Here is a 21,254-nt window from a genome sequence, read left to right as displayed (position 1 = left end):
GGGGCCGGGCCGCTCCGGGGGAGGGGCTGCGGCCGCCCGGCCTCCTCCTCCGCTGTCCAGCTGCGCCGGGCCGGCAGGAAAGCTCAGCGCAGCGCAGCGGCGGCGGGAGCCGGGGAGCGCGCCGAGCGGACCATGGGCAAGTCAGGTGAGCCCGCGGGCTGGCCGGGCGGGTGCGGGCAGGGCTCGCGAGTCTGGGCGCCGGGGCCGCCCTCCCCCCGCCTTCACACTGCCCCGTGGCGGGCGGGTGCCCCCGGGAGCCCGGCGGCCGCCGCCAAGCGGGGTCAGAAAGCCGGCTGCGCTGCGGGATCCGGGGTGCGGGATGGGGAGGCGTGCGGGACCAAGCGCCCGGAGGCTCCGCGCCGGCAGTTTCCGGGGCAGCCAGGAAGCCGGGGTGGCCATCGGGCCACCAGGAGAGAAGGAGGGAAGGAGAGACCGAGGGAGGGTCCCCCTGTCTGCGAGCCAGAGATTGCGTCAGGGAGGGTTTCCAGGCGCTGATGGGATTAGCGCTCGGCGTCCGGCCAAGGCGTGGCTTTTGCTTTGTTTCTGGAGCAGAGTTAGATTTGGAAAAAGCCTCCCAACTCTGACAGCATCTCTTGCCGCAACACAGCTCGCCCCAGCCAGCTCTCTTACGGACAGCTCTGAGCATCCTTTCCTTCTGTCGCCGTCCCTCCACCCCGGAGCGCCCCTTCTGTGCCCAGCTATGTGCCAGGCTCAGTCTGGCTCCACCCGGGTGCAGACTCGCACTTCCCCTTTATGGCTGACCTGTCGCTGCCCATCCTCACCACTGCGGCTGTCCGGGTGAACTTTCTAAAATGCAGATCTGTCCTGTCACTTTCTAACACCTTCCATCCCATGGTCTTCGGGAGAAAGAGTACCACTCTTCCGCTGGGCCTGGGGCCCTGTGGGAGTTTATCGGTACCCTTACCTCCCCCTCTGCACGCTGCTATTAGGAGACTGGCCCGCTGGTCCCTTCCCCTGGGTTCCCTCTCCCAGCGCACACCACTAACTTTCTATCTTTCCCACTTTGCTGAGGTTGCAAATCCTCTCCACACTTCTAGGCTCAACTCGGGCCTGGGACGGTCCCACTCTGTATCTTCTTTGTTGCAGCCCTCCCAGCAGTCAGCTTGGGTCACTGCCTCAGCCATGGACCTGTTTCCCACAGACTCCTCACTTCTGGGGCCCCGGGGCCGAGTCTAGCCCAGCATAGTTTCTGCCTCACAGGAGGCTCTCAGTGAACAGCTGTTCAACAGGGTTCAGAAGTCCTGCTTCATGGGAAGTTGGGGCTGTGAACCTCAGGTGGGTGAGGCCGGGTCCCTCCTTGAATCTCTTCTCAAGATCCAGACTCATGAGGTGCTGGTGATGGGGGTAAGTGGCTTTCCCTGGCCTTCATCCTGACCTGCTGTGACAGGTCTGGCTTTCAGCCCTGGCTCTGCTGATCACTTGCTGTGTGATCTTGAACAAGGCTTTTTACTTCTCTGTGCCTCAGAGGGTGGCCCATAGGCTCTCCAGTACGGACAGGTGGCACGAGTTGTCATGTAGTTCAAGAACAGGGTGATAGGCAGCGATAGGGCACGAAGATGGCAGATGTGAAAAGGCATTTTGAGAAATCAACCTTTTTTCTGTACCCTCGGAGAAAATCCACAAATTCTCTGAAGCCACATTTGTATCCGTTGTTTCTGCCTTCTTCCCTAAGAAACAGTTTTCCTGAACTTCTGATACTCAGCTGTATGCCCATTTTTCTATCTGTTCATCCATCTAGCCCTCCCTTCCTCTTTCCTTCCCTCCATCCCTCCCTCCCCTCTTCCTTCCTTTTCTCTTGCCCTCTGTCCCACCACCTATTAGTGGGTCTGCCAAGCTGCAGACCCACTGCTGTCGAGGCATGGCCTCGGTCCTCAGCAGAATTCATTTGGATCATGGATATGCTCTGGAAAGAGGTGGGAAGTGATTCAAGCCACAGGCGGGTGTGGGTGAAGAGTGGCAGGAGATCGGGGAAGAGAGAGATCTCTGCAGAGGGGACCATCGAACCTCCTGGGGCATCTTGGGGATTTGGACTTTACCCATGGGACCTCAGGTGCCACTGAAAGGCATTGATCTGAAAGCCTGAGTTGTGCCAGGGTGGAGGGTGGCTAAGACGGGGAGGCTACTGTGGCTGCTCAGGAGAGGCATGTAAGGACCACAGAGGATGAGGAAGATGGTAGCCAGAAGCAGACTTGGGGACTGACTTACTGTGAACATGAGGGAAGGGCCAGCAGTGTGCATCTGGGTGCAGTTTCCTCATTACCGCATAGGGGCCAATCTCTTTTTAATTTTTAACCTCAGATGTACGTTAGAGCTATCTGGGGTTGTGGGCATTGCTGAAAAAGTATCACACAACTGACACGGCTAAAATTCCAGAAGACACTCGGGCTAGTGCTTCAAGATTCCCAAGACCTGCTCCTAGCCCCGTCTCCCTGTTGGGCTTCAGTTTGCAGCAAGTGTGATGGGGGCAGAGAAGAAAGGCAGTGGCTTCCAGCTCTGTAGATGCCTCTGGTTCCTAATAATGGTGATTACCAATTATTAAGCTCCTACTGCATACCAGACTTGGAGCTAGGTATTTTATTTTACTTTTTTTTTTTTTTTGAAGATTTTATTTATTTATTTGACACAGAGAGAGAGAGCGAGCCAGAGAGGGAACAGAAGGGGAGGGAGTGGGAACAGGAGAAGCAGGCTTCCCACAGACCTGATCGAGCCTGATGCGGGGCTCCATCCCAGGACCCCGGGATCATGACCTAAGCCAAAGGCAGACGCTTAACGACTAAGCCTCCCAGGTGCCTGGAACTGGGTATTTTATACACGTTACCAACATTTGTTAACCGCCTACAGGGCAGGTATTACCAATTTTGTAGGTTTATAGAGGTTGAGTACCTTGCCCAAGTTCACACCTTGACCCGTAAGTGAACCAGCCGGGATCTGAACCGGGTTTCTGCTTTCCCAGCTGTGTGCTTTCCCCTCTACCACATGGACCACTTACCACCTGCTCCCCACCGGCTTTTCACCCTGGATTGCAGCCCGTAGAGACTTCTACACAGCCTGCAGTTACCTCTGAGAATCTTACCTCTGCCAACAGCACAAAGCACCAGAGGACAGCAGAGCAGAAGACCTTTTAGGGACTGACTACCCTGGGGATTTCCTACCAAGTGGGGGCTGTCACACCTTTGCTAGGGAGGGCTGTGTGGGCCGGGTCATTCCAGCAGTTCCATTTTCATGTTGATTTTATTGAAAAAGGGGGGGACTGGTTCAAAGAAAGGGTTTCCTGCTTTGAAGATACTTTGAAAACCACAGATGTCATCCTTCCTTCACACAGATGGGGAACCAGCCTGAGCAGAGGCCCAGGGACTCGCCTGTCTGGCAGGCCTGAGGGGCCGCAGGAACACACAGCCACTCTGCAGGCCAGAGCGAGCTCTCCGTGGCTTCTTCAGTCCTTCAGGGACGAATGTCTGCCTGCAAAGGGGCAGCCTGGGGTCAGTGCTCCAGGACATTCGTGTTCCCAGGTGGCACTTGGGCAACTCTTCATTGTCCATCGTTTTTGCCGTTAGGTAGAGGAAGACATCTGTGAAGTGGTAGTATGCGTGATTTGAGGGAGGGAAGAAGAGGAAAGGAGGGCTAACTTAGATCGGGCTGTAATGTGGACTCATTGTGGACCTTGGGCAATTCACATGTGCAACGGAAAACCACAGTTTCCTCCACGTAAAGAGAAGGCTCCCATCCGAGTGCCTTCTCGGAGCTCGTGTGTGGAGGCTCCATTCTTTTGTTCATGGACTCATTCACCCAGTAAATAAATGTCTGAGACCAATTTAAATACCAGCAGCCCTGCTCGCTTTAAAATCTAGGTTTTGTTTTGTTTTAAGATTTTATTTATGAGGGAGGGAGAGCGAGCGAGCTCGTGCACAAGCCTGGGGGAGGGCCAGAGGGAAGGAAGAAGCAGGATCCCTCTGAGCAGGGGTTCCCAACATGGAGCTCCATCAGGGGACCCTGGGATCAGGATCTGAGGCTCAACCGACTGAGCCACCCAGGAGCCCCTAAAATCTAGGCTTTGACAGGGCAGTTTCTCCCAAGGCCAAGGGATTAAGTGTCTCTGCCCAGTAATGATGCTAATAATTATAGTTGACATTTAGGAACTGTTCATTGTGTTCCAGAACTGTTCTGAAGCATTTTCATAGGTTAATTCATTTAATTCTCACCACAACCGTGTGAGGTAGAAACTGTTCTGCCTATTTTATATATGGGAGAAATGAGACACAGAGTGATTAAGCAACTTGTCCAAGGTCACACAGCTAGTGAAAGGCAGACCTGGTCTTGAATTTCCTGGAATCCAGGCAGAAAGAGCAAGAACTACCTGTGACCCGTCTGGAACTCACTTTTTTTTTTTTTTTTAAATCAACTTGTAATTTTTCTTCCTGATAAACTAGCAAAGCCAGCTTTGCCCCAAAGGTGGGACCAGTTTGCTTTCTAGCCTCTTGCCAAGGGGACAGAAGGGGCCTGTCCACAATTTCTGCCCTGACCCCTGATGCACCTCTTTGGGGAGGATTTTGGAGAGGGCAGGGAAATGAGTCAGACTGGGCCCAGGGAGGCCTCAGAAGAGGACCAATGGTTAGGGAGGAGTCTGTCCCAGCCAATAGCCCCAAGGAGGAGGGGCGCGGCCCGAGTTTTTATCTGGCAGTTAGAAGCCTGGGCCCCAAAGGACCTCCAAGAGCCCCCATCCCAGCACAGCACTCCCTCCCCTCATGGAGACAGCCCAGCCCTGACTCCATAGTCCCTTAGCCACAGCGAACCTTGCCCAGGCAGCTCCTTGCACCTTCCAACGGCTCTGACCTTAAGCCCCACACCCATCCGTGGAAGCTCCTCCTTTTCATCTGGGGCCCCTCAGACAGGTCTGTCCATAAAGGGCTTGGCATAGAGGAGGCTTCTGAGGAAGTTCTTTTCTGCTCTTCCTGCCCTTCCTCAGAGATTTGCAGGCCCAACCCCACTGGACTTGATCCTCCTCCCGGACCTGGTGACCCCACTGTCTCTTCAGTGTGTTTCCTCTGTCTCCTGGGCCTCAGGGATGGTATAGAGTTAAGGACAGGGTTTCCCTCTTCGTGGTTCTACTACCCCTGGACCATTTGTGGGAACTTGGGTAGGTAACTTCCTTCTGGAGCCTCAGTTTCCTTATCAAATAAAAGGTACAGTAGTGGGGGCTCCCACAAAAGGTGGCAATAAGCAAATAAAATCGTGCACAAGCCTGGCACCTGGAAATGGTTGGTCAGCAAAAGAAAGGACCTCTTCCATTCTGGGCTAGCACCCTGAGCTTGTAGGAGTTCTCTGAGCCTTGGTTTACCCTCCTACAACATAAGGACATTATTCCTACCCTCCACGATTGGGGGGGTGGCTGTAAGAGCTCTCCCTGTCTAATGTGGGGATGGGTGGGGTTTTTTTGACTTTTTAATATTTACATTTATCTGTGTCCTAGGGTTTTTGTACAGAATAAGGTGTGCCTTTCGCTGGGTGTGTTCACAAGTGATATCTTGCCTCTGAAGGCTAAGGCCCTGCTCTAAGGAGTGGCCTGGGCAGGGACTGGCCTCTGAAGTATGGTTGGGGATAGGGAGAGAAGGCTCCCTACCAAAAAGTCTTCCTGACCCCTTTCTAGAAAACCTGACCCAGGACACTGGCCTTGCTGGCGACAGTGATCAGCGTTGGCTTCTGGGCACCAAGCTTAGACTGGGCTCAGGAACTTTCACTTTTGTTTCTTTTTACTTCCCACATTCTGGGAGTACAGTGACCTAGTTTTTAGCAGCCTTGTGTATCCCTCTCTGCCGAAAACACTGCAGGACCTACAGCACTGCTGGGTCCAGTGCGACCTGAGCCCGGCCCTCAGAGCTGGCTTTAACCTGGCTTCACCTCAGCTAACCCACCCACTCCCCATATCTCCCCCTCCTCCCCATAGCCCTGGATCTACCAGCTCCCTTGTCCTGCCTAGCTCTTTCTGTGTCTGCTTTGCCTCCTTACTGCCTCCTCCAGGGAGGCTTCCCTGGTACATCGGTGGTCCTCATAGCCCATGCTCCTCAGTCCCATGCACCTCCTGTGGTGTCCCACTGTGGCCTGCGGGGGACATGGGAGCTGGCAGGGACATTAGTGTGGGCTTCACCAAGCCCGTCCCTCAGATGGGGACCCTCTGCCCCTTGACTGTGTGTACCCACACCTGCCCCTGCACCGACACAGACACTTGTGATCACTGCATCTCCTTAGATAAGCTCCGAACTCGCTGCAAGTGTGAGGTCAGCCATGACTTGTCTCCTCTCACCCCGCCCTGACGGGACCTTATGGGATCTTAGGATTGGAGGGACTTGAGGGTCATCCAGTTGGCCTCCAGTGCCTGAACCCTTTTGAGAAGAGTCACTTGTTTGTACTCCCCCAGTGCTGGAGAGCTCATTACCTTGTAAGGTCACTCTTTCAGTTTTTGTGGAAAGTTTTGATTGAAAGAGCTTTCTTGGGCTGAGCTAAAATCTGTCATCCTGGCCTTTTCACCCGTTGGCCCTGATTTTGCCCTCTGGAGCCCCAGAATTACCAGAGGTGTCCACTGTGTCTTCCAAAGGCTGATCTCCAGGATGAACAGACCCAGTTCTTGTCATCTTCCTTTTTAAGACCTCTGTTTCCAGCCCCTTCTCCACCTGGCCACCACTTGTGGACACACTTCCGATAGTTGCTGCCTCTCAGACAAGGCCAGGGCCAGGCTGGGTGAGGAAGTCCAGCTGAACGCTGGCTCCTGCAGGACTGGCAATGCCTTGCCCAGGGGCTGGTGGGACTCTGGCCGCCAGGCCGCCCTACTGACTCCTTTGTGTCTCATCGACTAGAACCCCTCTGGCTCCCCCCAGTCGTTATGGCTTCCATCTGACATATACTCTAAGAACCTCTGTGACTCCATTATCACAAATACCACATTAACATACTGAACCCCAATTTTTGTTTTTATTGCTGTGGTAGAAAACATGGGACACAAAATTCACCATCCTCACCATTTCAGAGCCTACGGTTCAGTAGCATTACGTACACTCACATGTACGTACTGTTGTTGTACAACAGATCTCCAGAACTTTTCCATCCTGAAAATCTGAAACTCCACCCAGTAAACAGTACCTTCCCTTGTCCCCCTCCCTCCCATAAACCTGACATCTTTACCTTTCATACCAACAAGGGTTTGTCCCCTCTCTTGACCACAAAGACCTGAAGAGTTCAGGTCACAGCTCCTCCCCTGTCTCGGTGGCAAGATGGTAGCAAGCAGCTACCGTCACCCCTTCCTTCGCGGTGTCCCCCATGTCTGCCTGTCAGCCACAACCTCCCAAATCCTGCCGTTCAGACCCCTGCCCCTGCCAACATTGCTGTGACCAGACCTCACTGAACCGCCCCGCTGGGCCCCACAGGCCTAACTCTTCAGGTGATTAGAACCCCCTTGGGCCGGCTCAACTGCCACCCACCGTGGGCGTGACCCACAGTCACCTCGTCTGTCCTGGCCCACATGTAGCCCAGAGCTCCCTGAGGGCAGGCCCCGGCCTGGGTCTTCCTTCTCCTGCATCGCCTCAGAGACCCAGTGGGATTTGATTCAAAGCCCCGGGAGACCTGGGGAATCTGGCTGAGGCAGGGGAAGAAGACTCCTTGTTGGGTCATCTCGGTCTCTGGGGTGAGAAGAGCAGAGGAGAGGAGGCTGGTGAATGACCTGGGACGGGGGGAGGAGCGGCGCGTCTTCACCCTCCGCGCGCACCCTTACCGCCCACGGCCAAGCCTCAGGGACAGGCCCCTGCCAGGAGAGACAAACTCTGTGTAACGACCCTGTGGCTCTTACTCATAACCCACACGACTGGCTCCCAGATTCCCACTGCTGGTGCTCAGTGCCTTCCAACCAGCCTCACTAGCTCCAATCAGGGGCCACCTTCCTGATCCCCAAGCCCATGGTAGGTTACTTTTCTCCAAGTTCCTCTTGACGACCTACACACTCACCTGCACCTTGGCTATCACACCGCCGGTGCCTGTTTACAAGGCTGCCTCCCTCTGTGTGTGAGCTCCCTGAGGGCTGGACAAGGTGGATGTGTCTCTGGAGCTCTCGTACAATCCAGGAGGCCGGAGTGGAGGAGGCACTCAGAGACCAGAGGAACCGATGGGTGGGTGATGGGTGGCTGAACAGATGATGAGCCACGAGATGGACGGAGGAGTAGTGGGGAGACGGATGGAGGGTGGGGGATGGAGGGGGTTCCATTCCAGAGCCAGACTGGGGTGACTTCTGTCCGCTGTTGACCCTGCCTCCACCCACTTATTCTCTCTCTAACTGCAGCCTCCTTGAGCTTGTCCTTTCTGAGGTCATGACCCAGTTGCATCCCTAGGCCCAGCTGACCCCCAACCCCCCACCACATTCTTTTCCACGCTGTCCCCTCAATCCTCTTCCCCAGTGCTGTCCTTCCCAGGCGCTTCTGTCCCAGTCCTGTCCCAGTCTTTTTGGTTTCCCCAGCACAGTACGGGCACCCTCGCCATAGCCAGGCCTGGGAGCTCTGCAGTCTCCATACATTTTGTCCCAGCGGTTCCATTGCTCCCTATCCCGCCCTGCAACCCCCACGCCTTCTGCGCACCTGCGGCCCAGCCTCCACTCAGCGGCCAGCGGGGTCTCCCAGGAACACACGTGTCCTCCTCTCAGCCCCTTGTGCCCATTCCGTCCCTTCCCGCTCACTGCCCTGGATAAAGCCTCAGTTCTCTCACATGTGGTCCATGGGCCCTACCTGACCCAGGAGGCGCCTCTGTGCAGAGATGGGGAGGCCGGCTCAGGGCTGTGGAGCAGGGTGTCCCTGTTGTCCAGCTGGTCGGGGTGCCGAAGGGGAGTGCAGCCTCGCCCTGCGGACTGGGGCTGGGGCTGGGCAGCATTCTGAAGCCGCCATTGCACTTTTTTGGTGGGTCTCTTCTCCGCACTGAAACCTTCTCCATTTTGAAATCATTGCAGCTTCCAAGCAGTTTAATAATGAGGTCCTGAAGGCCCACAACGAGTACCGGCGGCAGCACGGCGTCCCCCCACTGAAGCTCTGCAAGAAGCTCAACCGGGAGGCTCAGCAGTGAGTCCCCAGAGAGCGGGGGTGACGCGGGCCCTTCGCAACGCTATCACGGGGGACTGGGGGGGGGGGGGGTCAGCCCAGAGGATGTGGGTTTGAGGGGCAGGTACAGCCAGGCTTGAGTAAATAACCCTTGCGCCACTGACCTTGGCAGGTCCTTTTTCTTTGAGCCTCGGTTTGCTCCTCTGTAAAATGGGGCTGTTGTGGGGCTCAGAAGAGTGGCTGGCGTGATGCTCCCGATCTCCACTGCCAGTCTGGGGCGGGAAAGGAGGCTGGGCCGCAGCAGCTTAGGGCTCACATCCTGGGGCTTCCCTGAGCTGGCCTGCTCTGAGGGGGCCCGTGGACTCTGGCAGGTATTCAGAGGCCCTGGCCAGCACGAGGATCCTCAAGCACAGCCCAGAGTCCAGTCGTGGCCAGTGCGGAGAGAACCTGGCATGGGCCTCCTATGATCAGACAGGTAGGTCGCTTTCTCGGCTACCCTCCCCCTCCTCCCCTCCCGGCTGAGCTGGGCCCAGGACATCCCGTGTTCAGGCCCCAGCACCCCGCTCCGTGTAGCCTTGGAGCCACAGGCCCAGAGAGGGAAAGGGGCCCCAGAGCTCTGTGTGTGTGCTCCCGGGGGCTGCCTGTAGCTCTCCGCAGTCTCAGATGGCCAGCTCGGGGCTGGGCCTGTGCCGGGTGCCAGGGACACAGAGATGAGTCAGACTGCCCGGCCCTCCCCCTCGGAAGAGCTCCCAGCTGGGGCGTGGGGGTGGGGGAGAAAGTCTTTTCTCTGCCCTTTCTGTGCAGTTTCAGCCTGACCCTGTGGGCTCCCAAGTATCCCCAGCTGCAGTTTTGCTTTCTTCCCATTTTGCTTTCATTTTTAAAATGTTGGTGTATTCACTTTTATCATCAGAAAAATGCAATTGAGCTTCTTCCATGTTAGGAAAAAAAAATGAGAAAGACAATCCCTCCATCTGAGGTCACAGCCTGGAATGGTGATCCCGCCACACTGACCAAACATTCTGGAGCTTCCTGGCTCTGACGGGACTGTCGTGGCTTTTTAGGAAAAATGCTGGAGAGAGATACTTTGCCCTCTGAAGTCTTCTCCAGACCCCAGTGGGAGGATGGCTACCCCCTCCTTCCTGGGCCTAACATTCCTGGGAGCTCCCCTGGGGAGGCCTGCTGTCCTCATCTGGTGTCCCTTCCCTGAGCTGCGGGCCTGCAGAGGGGGAGAGGTGCGAGCACCCTGGAGCCTGCAGCCTCCTTTCCAGACCGGTGCCATGGGCCCTAATGGGGAGAAGGCTCCCTGAAGGGTCAGGAACCACAGGCAATGGAGGTGATTGGTCCCAGCCTTGCGTTGGTCCCCTATGGAGCCCTGAGCAAGTCGCTACCCTCTGTGGTCCCAGTTTCCCCATCCCTCTCCATAGACTGTCTTTATCCACACCCTGGGGACACGTTGCGATCTTTTGCAGCACTTTTAGAAAAGACCCATGCCTGGGTCTCTCCTCCAGAGACACTGACACAGTCTGTGGCAGGCCCCAGGCGTCGGCCTGGTTTCAGTGCTCCCTGGGTGAGGCCCGAGTGTGGAGGCCTGGCTGCTCAAAGTGTGGTCCTTGGGGAAGCAGTGGCATCTGGGAGCTTGTTACAAATGCAAACTCAGAGGCTGCAGCTTTGACCTAGGCAGTCAGAATCCAAATTTTAACAAGTGCCCCAGGTGATCCATGTACATGTGAAAGTTAAGGGTAAGACTTACTGCCGTGGAATGGAGGCTCCCACAGTGGCCTGGACATCAACAGCTCCCAGGGAAATGCTGTGGGTTTTCTCCTGCCTAGAGTGGAGACCCTGACCTACCAGCCCAAGTGCCTTTCCTCTTGTGGATATTTCAGGAGACACACTTAGGGTGGGGTGAGGGCAGAGTGTCCCGAAAACTCAGAGCATCATTAGAAGCCCTTGGAGTACGTTGCATACAACCCTTGTACAGAGGCCCAGAGAGGGGAAGGCCTTGCGCGGGATTACACAGTAAGTTAGTGGCAGGGCTGGTCCCCCAAAGCCAGGCCATGGGTCTTCCTAAGCAAGGCCCTCTCTGCAGAGGGGGATGGGCAGGAGTCCCTGTTTCAGCTCACTGGTGCTTTGTCAGACGTCTGTGGGGTGTGTGGTTTGGGGTTAGTGGGAGAAGGTGGAAGGAGTAGCGAGTGGGTTAATTTTGCTGCCGGGTTTGAAACAGTGTCTTTCCATACAGGAAAGGAGGTGGCTGATCGATGGTACAGTGAAATCAAGAACTACAACTTCCAGCAGCCTGGCTTCACCTCTGGGACTGGTGAGTGAGGGGGTCACCCCCGTGGCCTGGGCCTGGGCAGGGTTGCAGTTTGGGCATCTGACTTTGGAAAGGCACTAACCCTCTGAAAATCGATCGTGTCTCTCCTCTTTTACCTCTTCTGTATTTCTCTGGTTCGACTTCACCCAAAGGGCAGAACCGTCCCCGTCACTTCCTCCAACACGCACGCACCCCGCTCTGGCTGAGTACACCCGATCCAGGAATTCCTGTCCCACCAGCTTCAAGTTCTCTACATGACTAGAGTGTGCCGTAAGGAGGCTGTCGATTTTAAAAATTCCCGAGTGCCTCCTCCCAGAAGTGGTGGTATAACCGGTCGTCCTCCTGCTAGTTTTGGTCCCAGCCTGCTTCCAGCCTGCTTCCAGCATCCAGAATATTCTTTCTAAAGCCCTCTCATCAGGAAAACGGCCTCACTGTTCACTCTCTCCTTCTAGTCTTAACTCCCTCCCCCTCATACCCTGCATCCTTCCAAGGTGCTCCCCACACCTCCAGCCTCCCAGGAGTCTCCCCTGCCCCCCAACCCCCACCCCTTCACCTGTTCTCTCCAGTTTGCGTTCAGAGGAGCTTGGAGCGCAGACAGCCTAGATCTGCTCTCAGCTCCAGCACTAGTCATGTGAACTTGGGTTGCCTCTCTGTCCTTCCCTGTCCCAGAGGGCGAAGGGGCAAGGCGGTAGCCTCTAGGGGACATTCTGAGAGCCGGTGTGTAGATGCAGGGCAGTGCCACAGGCCATAGCGGCCATGGGACCGTCCTGCTTTCCTGTGAGGCCTCCAGGGTGAGCAGGAAACATTTAGCTGACTGAAGCCCCAGGCAGCCGCTCTGTGTTCCGGGCCCACACCTGCCCCTCAGCCAACTCCCCTCACCTGGCGCCTGTCTTTCCTCAGAACTGACTCAGATCTACTTGCGGCCCTGGAGGGGTTGGATGGGACTGAGAGTTTCTCTGACCAGAAGGAGCCAGGGAAACTGAAAAGGGGATTCCTTGCCCACCCCTACCCTATCCTACCTCATCCCACCCATGGGTGGAGCTCCTGTGGCCTCTCACCCTCTGGAAGATTCTTCCACAGCAGGAAGTGACATGCTCTCAGAGCCAGTCACTGTTTCCTGTGGTTTGCTGCTTACCCCTTTGGGGCAGAGGTTCTTGCAACAGTGTGGGCAGGACTGTGGGGCAGAGGTGCAGATCTCCTGAGGCATTTCTCCTCTCAGCTGTCTAGCCAGGGGTAAGGAAGCTGCTCTCAGTGATGGTTCTGTGGCAGTTAAATTCGAAAAGTGAGGGAGGGAACAGCAACAACCTTCTCCCAGTGATCAAGGTTCTTTGAAGACCCAGAACCTATCTTTTCATAAAGTTCAATGTCCAGAAGACATTGTATTTCGCACCCTCTGGATTTGCTTTTCCCAGAAGCAAGGCTCCCAAGCAACTGGACATGTGTCAGAACAAGTAACTACCGTTGCTTCTCTGTGCCTGCCACTTGACAATTACAAAGTGACTCCGCATTCCTGGCCATGTGAGCCTCACAGCACCAGTTGTGGGTGGGGCTTTATTCTACCCATTTTGCAGAGGAGGAAACTGAGGCCCAGAAAGAGGAAGAGACTTATTATAAATCTCTTATTCTCAATCCGATGTTTTTTCCATGGCTCCTGCTCCGAGGTGGGAGTCTCGCAAGTGTCAGAGCTGGGAATGGGGTTTGCCATGATCACTGACCACCTGTCCAACCTGTTGCCCCACATCTCCCACCCCTAAAGAGGAAAACCGCAGAGCAACTAGCTCCTAGGCTGTCCCAGGTGCCAGTGGGCAATGCCTGGGGACAGGAGCACAGCTTTGGGTGGTGGTAGAATGAGAGTTTGCAAGACCCTTAAAGATCCTCAGGCCCATTCCCCATGCCTCATTCCCTGACCTGAGTCCATGTTGTAGGGAAAGAGACTTTGAAATACCCTGTAATCTATCCCCACCCACCTTGAGTCAGCAGCATCTAGTGATGAGGGGCACAGTTCTGTGCTACAAGCTGAGTGAAGAAAAACTGTTTCTTGCAACTCCTTTGTTACTTTTTTTTTTTTTTTGATGTTATTTATTTATTTGTTTATCTGAGAGAGAGAGAGAGAGAGAGAGCATGAGATGGGGGAGGATCAGAGGGAGATGCAGACTCCCTAGCCCATGTAGGACTCGATCCTGGGACTCCAGGATCATGACCTGAGCCGAAGGCAGTCACTTAACCAACTGAGCCACGCAGATGCCCCATTTATCACATTCTATTTTAATACGTAGATTGGTTTGCTTATTTACTCTGAATAAATAATACTTCTATATGACATGAAATCTGCAAACTGTATAAAGTAAAAAGTCGTCCTTCCATTCCTGGTCTCTAGCACTTTCCCTTCAATTTCTTGTGTATTATCCTAGAGTTGGTCTGATCTTGTACCAGCATGAAGTAAATATGTTCCCTTTTCCCCTTTTTTCTACCCTGGTCTATGATCTGTTTTGCATTTGCTTTCTTCACCCAGCAGATTGTAAGAGATTGTTCCATGTTAATACAAAAAGAGCTTTGTCGTTCTTTCTTTCTTTCTGTTGCCCATTATCATTCTTCTCTAGCAGAAACATACTGTGACTTATTTAATGTGTCTTTCAAATGTATATTCTAGGGCTTTTAGGTCGGTTGCGGGAAAGAGGATGTGATCCCTTTTAAAAAAAAAAGAAAAGGTTTTGTGTCTGTTAGTGATTTGGTTAGAAACCACTGTGTGTGTGATGGTTGCTAAGGAAGTTGTGTCCTTTAACTCGTCTCTAAATACCCACACTTAATTATCTCTGGACAGAAACCTCCCTGGCCAGAGGGAAAATCATTTAGTCTTATCTGTTTGGAAAAGGCCTCCACGGGCCCACATGCTGCTTGTGTCTGTGATCATTTTCTTGGCAACCTGTGGATAAATGGCAGTTCTTCCTCGCCCGGGCAAGAGAGGAAGTGGATGGTCAGTAGCCAGAGTCCAGTTCTCTTGAGAGAAAAGGCTCACACGTGGCAAAGAGCTTGAGCCTTAATGAAAAAGCAGCCTGTGGAAATGGTGACACCTCACCAAGCTGCTGGACATTCTGGAGCTGTGACTCAGAGAGTAGGGGGACCCAGGGGGAAGAGGCAAGAAGCATTTCTCTTTGATTTTGAGGTGAAAATCAGAGTTTAGCGGGCACTGGTTAATACAAGTTTAAGGATAAGTGAAAAAGATGCGTTGGGGCGCCTGGGTAGCTCAGTTGGTTAAGCGGCTGCCTTCGGCTCAGGTCATGATTCCAGGGTCCAGGAATCGAGCCCCGCAATCAGGCTCCCTGCTTAGCAGAGAGCCTGCTTCTCTCTTACCCTCTGCCTGCTGCTCTGCCTACTTGCGCTCTCTGTCAAATAAATAAATAAAATCTTAAAAAAAAAAAAAAAAAGAAAAAGATGCGTAGTTGTGCCTGGGGTTTGTTTTCCTTGAGTTCTTGCTTTGATTTTATCACAGCAAGCTCTGCTGATTACTATTTATGGTTTGTTATTCTTGTAAACAATTTGGTAAAACTTCAGATCTTCTATGGACATAGACAATTAAATAAAGTATTACCTACATTTAGAAATTATAAAAATGGAGTTCATCTGTAGGACAAAATACACACAATCTTTTTTTTTTTTAATATTTTATTTATTTATTTGACAGAGAGAGAGAGATCACAAGTAGGCAGAGGCAAGCAGAGAGAGAGGGGGAAGCAGGCTCCCTGCTGAGCAGAGTCCGATGCGGCGCTCAATCGCAGGACCCTGGGATCATGACCCGAGCCGAAGGCAGAGGCTCTAACCCACTGAGCCACCCAGGCGCCCGACACAATCTTTTTTTTTAAAGATTTTTTTTATTCGTGAGTGAGAGTGAGTGAGAGAGAGTGAGAGAGAGCACATGCAGGGGGAGAGGCAGAGGGAGAAGCAGACTCCCTGCTGAGCAGAGAGCCAGGTGGAGTGCGGGGCTCCATCCCAGGATTCTGGGATCACGACCCAAGCCGAAGGCAGACACTTAACTGACTGAGCCACCCAGGTTCCCCCTTTCCTTCTTTTTCTCTCTTTCTTTCTTCTTTATCTTCTGGTAAAACATATTTACCATAAAAATAACCATTTGGGGTGTCTGGGTGGCTCAGTTGGTAAAGCCTCTGCCTTTGGCCCAGGTCATGATCTCCGGGTTCTGGGATCGAGCCCCGCATTGGCCCCTCTGCTCAGCGGGGAGCCTGCTTCTCCCTCTCTCTCTGCCTGCCTCTCTGCCTACCTGTAATCTCTCTCTCTTTCTGTCAAATAATTAAAAATCTTAAAAAAAATAAATAACCATTTTTAGGGGCAAATCTCACAGGGAGGCCGCTTCTCCCTCTGCCTCTCTCTCTGTCTCTCGTGAATACATAAATAAAATCTTCAAAAAAATTAATCATTTTAAGAGCACAGTTCAGTGAGATTAAGTACATTCACATTGTTGTGCAACCATTGTACAACCCTATCCATCTCCAGAACTTTTCAGCCATCCCAAACTGAACCCATTAAACAGTAACTCCCATCCGTCCCTCTCTCCCTCCGCACCCGTAAGCTCTGGTGACCACTATTCTACTGTCTGTCACTGTGAGTTTGGTGATTCTCGGTATCATGTAAATGGAGTCCTATAATATTTGTCTTTCAGTGTCTGGTTTATTTCACTTATCATAAAGTCCTCAAGGTTCATCCTCAAGGTAGAATATATCAGAATTTCATTCCTTTTTAAGGCTGAATAATATTTTATTGTATGTGTATATATAACATTTTGTTTATCCATTCATCCATTGGTGGACATTTGGGTTTTTTTCCCCTTTTGGCTACTGTAAGTGGTGCTGCTATAAACACGAGTGTACCAGTATCTGAGTCCCTCCTTGCAGTTCCTTGGGGTTCATTCCTGGAAGTGGAATTACTGGTTCAGATGGTAATTCTATATCTCATTTTTTAAGGAACCCCCGTACTGTCTGCCACAGTGGCTACACTCTTTCATATTTCCCCCAGCAGTGCACAAGGGTTCCAAGTGCTGCACATCCTCACCGACACTTGTTATTTTCTTCTTCTTTTTCTTTTTTTAAAGATTTTATTTATTTACTTGCCAGGGAGAGAGCCACAGTGAGAGAGTGAGAGAGTACAAGCAGGGGGAGCAGCAGGCAGAGGGCGAAGCAGGCTCCCCGCTGAGCAGGGAGCCCGATGCAGGACTCAATCCCAGGACCCCGAGATCATGATCCAAGCCGAAGGCAGACGCTCAACCGACTGAACCACCCAGGCATCCTGTTATTTTCTTCTTTAAAAAAAAAAAATTCACCCAAAGAGATGTAAAATGGCTACCTCTTTCTTTCTTACCCTGTGGGATACTTTGCCACTCTGATTCAATTTTTCTCCTTCCCTCTGTCTCTTTCACATTTATATCAGATATTGGGAGAGCATCTCCTTTGTGCCAAGCTCAGTGTTAAACACTGGGGATATTGTGACCAGTAAGTCAGGCATGGGGGTGCCTGGGGGACTCAGTCGGTTAAGTGCCTGCCTTCAGCTCCGTTCCTGATCTCCTGGTCCTGATATCGAGCCCTGCAGTCAGGCTGTCTGCGCAGTGGGGTGTCTGCTTTTCTCTCTGTGCTGTCTCTCTTACTCTCGCTTTCTCTTCTATAAATAAACAAAATCTTAAAAAAAATAAAATAAAATAATACAGGTGTGGTCCCTACCCTCAAGGAAGAAACATAATCTCTTCAGTGTTGTTTGAGCAAATGAATGTCATTCTGTGCTATGGAAGTCAATATTGACCTGTCAAAGGATCTCTGAGTCCTTAACAGTGAAGGTGCAAAGGGTAAGCTCCCACCCTCTACTCCTTGAAGATGGAAGAATTTATGGTCACTGAGCAAAGAGTACATTACAGCAACTCTTCTACTCCCCAAGTGGAAGGGGAGTGGGAAGCTGAGCTATATGAAAAGTTGGAAGGAAGCAGTGAGTGAGGGGCAGGCAGCCTCAACAGTGGGACACTGAGGCTGAGAAGCTTAACAAACCACAGAAGTGTCTAGAAGGTCAGGCAGTAGCTTGAGAAGGAATCGGGATGCTTGGCTTAGAGCAGAGGGAATTAAGGAGGCTCCAGCTTGTCAAGGTTTCAAAGAGTGCAAAATGTAGAAGGCCTGCACTTGCAGTGAGGGTAGAAGCCAAGTCCAAGAGGGTTTCCCATCTGCCTTTTCATTCATCCCACGTATTCATGCAACAAAGGTTTATTTTACACTCTTCATGTACCAGGCTGGGCCAGGGTACTGAGTATACTTTGCTGAATAAAACAGTTTCGTTCTTGCCCCTGTGAGTCTGAGAGCCCTAGCAATGGAGCCAAGCAAATGAACAAGAAATCAAACACATGTAGCATTGCAAACGGAAGAATGCTATGAGGGGGAAGAACAGGGTATGATAGGGTGATCTTGGGAGGGAGGTGTTGAGGAAATAAGTCATTGTGAAAGGCTTCTCTGCACAAGTGACATTCAGGCTGAGGCCTAAGGGATAAGATGTTGGTCATCAGGAGAGTGTTCCACACAGTGGCCAATGTGTGCAGGGGTTCCATGGTGGGGACTAACCTGATCAAGGAATGGAAAGGAGGCCCTTGGGCCAAAGCATCCCCTTTCATTCTAGGTGCAACTGGAAGCAGTTGAGGGATTTTTAAGTGGGGAAGTAAACAGATAGGACTTATGTCTAAAAATGATTACTCTGGCTCCTTTAGAGAAAGTGAATTGGAGGAGGCAAAGGTGGGTGCTGGGGAACCAGTCGAAGGCTATTAACAGGGGTCCACGTGAGAAAGTTTGTGATCAGAACCCAAGTTTGGGGAGTGGATAGACTTAAGATCTGTTTTGGAGTTAGAGTCTCCAGGATTGAATGATGGGTTGTAGAGGGGGAAATGAGGGAGGGGGAGGAATACAGATCAGTCCCTAGGGTTGTGTGCATGGAGGGAACATTAATGGAAAAGGAAGGTAGGAAGAGCAGTGACTCTGGGGGGAACCAAAATCAGTAGTGAGGTTTGGACAGGTGACATTCGAGATGCCTGTGAGCCATCCAAGTGGAAATGTCAAGTAAGTAGTTGTATCTGGAACACAGAGGAGAGATCGGGGCTAGGGAAATAAATTTGGGAGCCAGAGAAAGATGAAATTGCCTAAAGAACACAGCAGGTAAAGAAAAGCGAGCCCAGGACTGAGCCGTGGGAAGGGCGGGCGGGCCCCTCCAGCATTTATCAGTGAAATCGAAGAGGCGGAAGAGGCAGTAAGATGGGAATGACCAAGGAGGGCAACATCATGGAAACCAAAAGAGAGGGTACTTCAAAAAGGGGAGGAGTCGACTATTAAATGTTCCTGAGATGTCAAGTAAGAGAGGGACAAAAAGTGATCTTAGGGGAGAAACATGGAGATCATGCATGACCTTGAAGAATAGAGTCTGGGGGGTGCGGAGGGGTGGAGGCAGATGCCAGTGGCGTGGCATCCTAACTGTTAGGCTCACTCAGCTTTGTTGTGATCTCCAGGACACCACGACACCTTTGAGCATCTGGAAACGGTGAGGTGAGGAGGGTCTGTGTGGCTGATTGAGAGACCCAGTGCCTCAGAAAGTCAGGCAGGGGAGTGTTCTCTGTCTCCTGCCTCTGACTGGTGTGCTGGAAGCTCAAGCTTCCCAAGCCTGACGAGATGGTGCAGGGGTTCGAGAACCCCTGGAAACGTCCTTCTCCAGATTCTGCCCACTAACCTGTTTCCCTCTCCCCCTGCCTCTGCCCCTCCAGGACACTTCACAGCCATGGTGTGGAAGAATACGAAGAAGATGGGAGTGGGAAAGGCATCCGCAAGTGACGGGTCTTCCTTCGTGGTGGCCCGATACTTCCCTGCAGGGAATGTCGTCAACCAGGGCTTCTTTGAAGAAAATGTCCTGCCTCCAAGGAAGTGATTCATTAAATGTAGTGGGAACGTGGCAGACTTAACACGGATACGAAGTGCCTAGAACAACAAAAACTCAGCTGCGTGTCTGTCCCTGTGGGTGTATGTGCTTGTGTGGGGGATGCTTTTGAGTGTCTCTTGCACACACACTTGGATATACAGTTCTGTATGAACTTATTCTTGTGGAAAGGAATGAGCCTATTGAAAGCCTTTAACCCTGATGGTTACCTAGACCACAATTATTTGGACTTAGGAGGAAAACGAAAAATCAATTTTAAAACTTTTTTTTTTCTAAGCAAACTTCTTTTGTACATTTCTTATAATATCCATCCCTGGTCTTTTTCTAATTCCAAATGTTTGTGATGTTTCAAGGTGAAGTTCATTTTATGTGATCTTCATGCATTGTAATCTACTTCTGGTAGATATTTAAGATTATTAAACCCTCTTCTAAATGTAACATAAAACTGCTTTAAACACATAAATATAAAGCAGCTTCCATTGGAAACATGGGACAGGCAGGAACTGCCTTTCACAGAATGATCGAGATTTCTCAGTTTTAAGACATGATGTCATCTGCATGCCTCCTGGAATTCTCTGATGGGAATGCCAAAGAACAAATGGAGAGAAAAGTTTCACTTCCTTGCATTTTCTCCCTTTAAATAGCAAAGTACCACTACTCACCACCGCCCTTGTCCCCCTCCCACCTTTTCTCTTAAAATCCTCTGGCATCTCAGAGCTCCATATGTGCCTCCCGGTTCCTGGGGCCTCGGGTCAGGCCGGAAAGCCACCCCTCCCCCACCTCAGCGAGGTGGCCCAGGGCCTGTTCTGGGAGAGAAAGCCCCTCACACTGCCTGGGCTCCCAGCCAAGCGACTGAAGGATGAAGTCAGTGAGTGTGGGGGTGAGTGTGAGCTCACCAGGGCCCCCAGAGGAAGCCCTCCGGCCTCTGCCCTCCCCGGGCTCACAGGGCAGGAGCCACCGCCTGTTTCTGGCAGCTGCAGGGGCAGCTGTGCGGCTGCTCCCTCCAGGAATGCGGGACAGGCCCAAATGTTCCAGGGAGACATCCCATGGAGTGAGGGGGGGAGGGGAGCTTAGAGTTGCCAGTTTGGTTCTGTGTTTGGCCTCACACCAAACAAAGTTCCCCTGCATAACGATTTCACGTGGTCTGTGTAGGAGGACCCGATCCAGATGCCACGCTGGGTGTCACAGAAGCAGGACCTCTCTAAGCAGAGAGACAGCAGGCTGCTGCCTTAGAGACCCACTCGGAGCAGGCCAGTCAGGGAACTCGCTTCCTGAAGGTCGGGCTGCACTGTGAACGCAGCCTCGTGCTGTGCCCTTCCTTTCACCCAGGGATATTGACTAAGACAACAATAAAATCTCTTTTGTGTAATATCTTCCATGTCATTTATGCCTGATTCTTAATTGGTGACTAAGGTCATCGTAACTCTTAGTTCCTGCGTTAGGTAACTCAGGCTTCTCAGTCCCTCAAACTCTCCCTGGAACCTTGCACCCTGCTGGCCTCTATGCTCTCATCTGGGGGACCTACCCTCACATGGCTGATTGGACCAAAGTGGACATGTGATCCAAGGGCAGCCAATCCCTGGGCTGGCCATGGGCCAGGCAGAGGAACTAAGAAAGAATTAGCCAGTGGAACTAAAATGAGGATGCCATGAGCTTGAATTAGGGCCATGGCCAGCCAAAACTATATGTAAGCCAAGTGGCCACTTGAAAATAAACGGAAGTGAGAAAGCCAGCATTAGAGGTACAAATGAGGGAGTTCCTGAGCTTTCTAGCTAAGGCCAGTCTGTGTATCATTAAAACATACCCCTCATCTTCAGGGCTTCCCAGCAAAATGATATGTCAAGTGATGTTCCCCAGAAGGTTAGAATATTAGGGTCACCTCCCTTAGGGAGTCTTCTTAA

The 21,254-nt window shown here is 52.2% G+C and overlaps 1 protein-coding gene across 3 annotated transcripts; it reads left to right on the top strand.

The window, feature by feature from the left end:
• GLIPR2 (GLI pathogenesis related 2) lies at positions 1 to 20,724 on the top strand. 3 transcript variants are annotated; one of them, XM_032307997.1, is made up of 5 exons: positions 29 to 145; positions 8,999 to 9,107; positions 9,458 to 9,561; positions 11,323 to 11,400; positions 19,184 to 20,724. In XM_032307997.1, exons 1-5 carry the CDS (start codon positions 133 to 135, stop codon positions 19,342 to 19,344), a joined length of 465 nt encoding a protein of 154 aa, XP_032163888.1. In that variant the 5' UTR covers positions 29 to 132; the 3' UTR covers positions 19,345 to 20,724. The 3 variants fall into 3 exon arrangements, with proteins under 3 accessions (XP_032163890.1, XP_032163888.1, XP_032163889.1); XM_032307998.1 differs by lacking the exon at positions 29 to 145 and adding an exon at positions 7,990 to 8,171; XM_032307999.1 differs by lacking the exons at positions 9,458 to 9,561; positions 11,323 to 11,400 and having other exon boundaries at positions 1 to 145; positions 19,184 to 19,250.
• Positions 20,725 to 21,254: the final 530 nt, after the last annotated feature.

The sequence above is a fragment of the Mustela erminea genome, chromosome 12, assembly GCF_009829155.1.
Source record: "Mustela erminea isolate mMusErm1 chromosome 12, mMusErm1.Pri, whole genome shotgun sequence".
In the NCBI taxonomy this organism is placed as follows: Eukaryota; Metazoa; Chordata; class Mammalia; order Carnivora; family Mustelidae; genus Mustela; species Mustela erminea.
The sequence above is the reverse complement of the archived record's forward strand: the minus strand, read 5'-3'. Positions and strand labels throughout refer to the sequence as shown.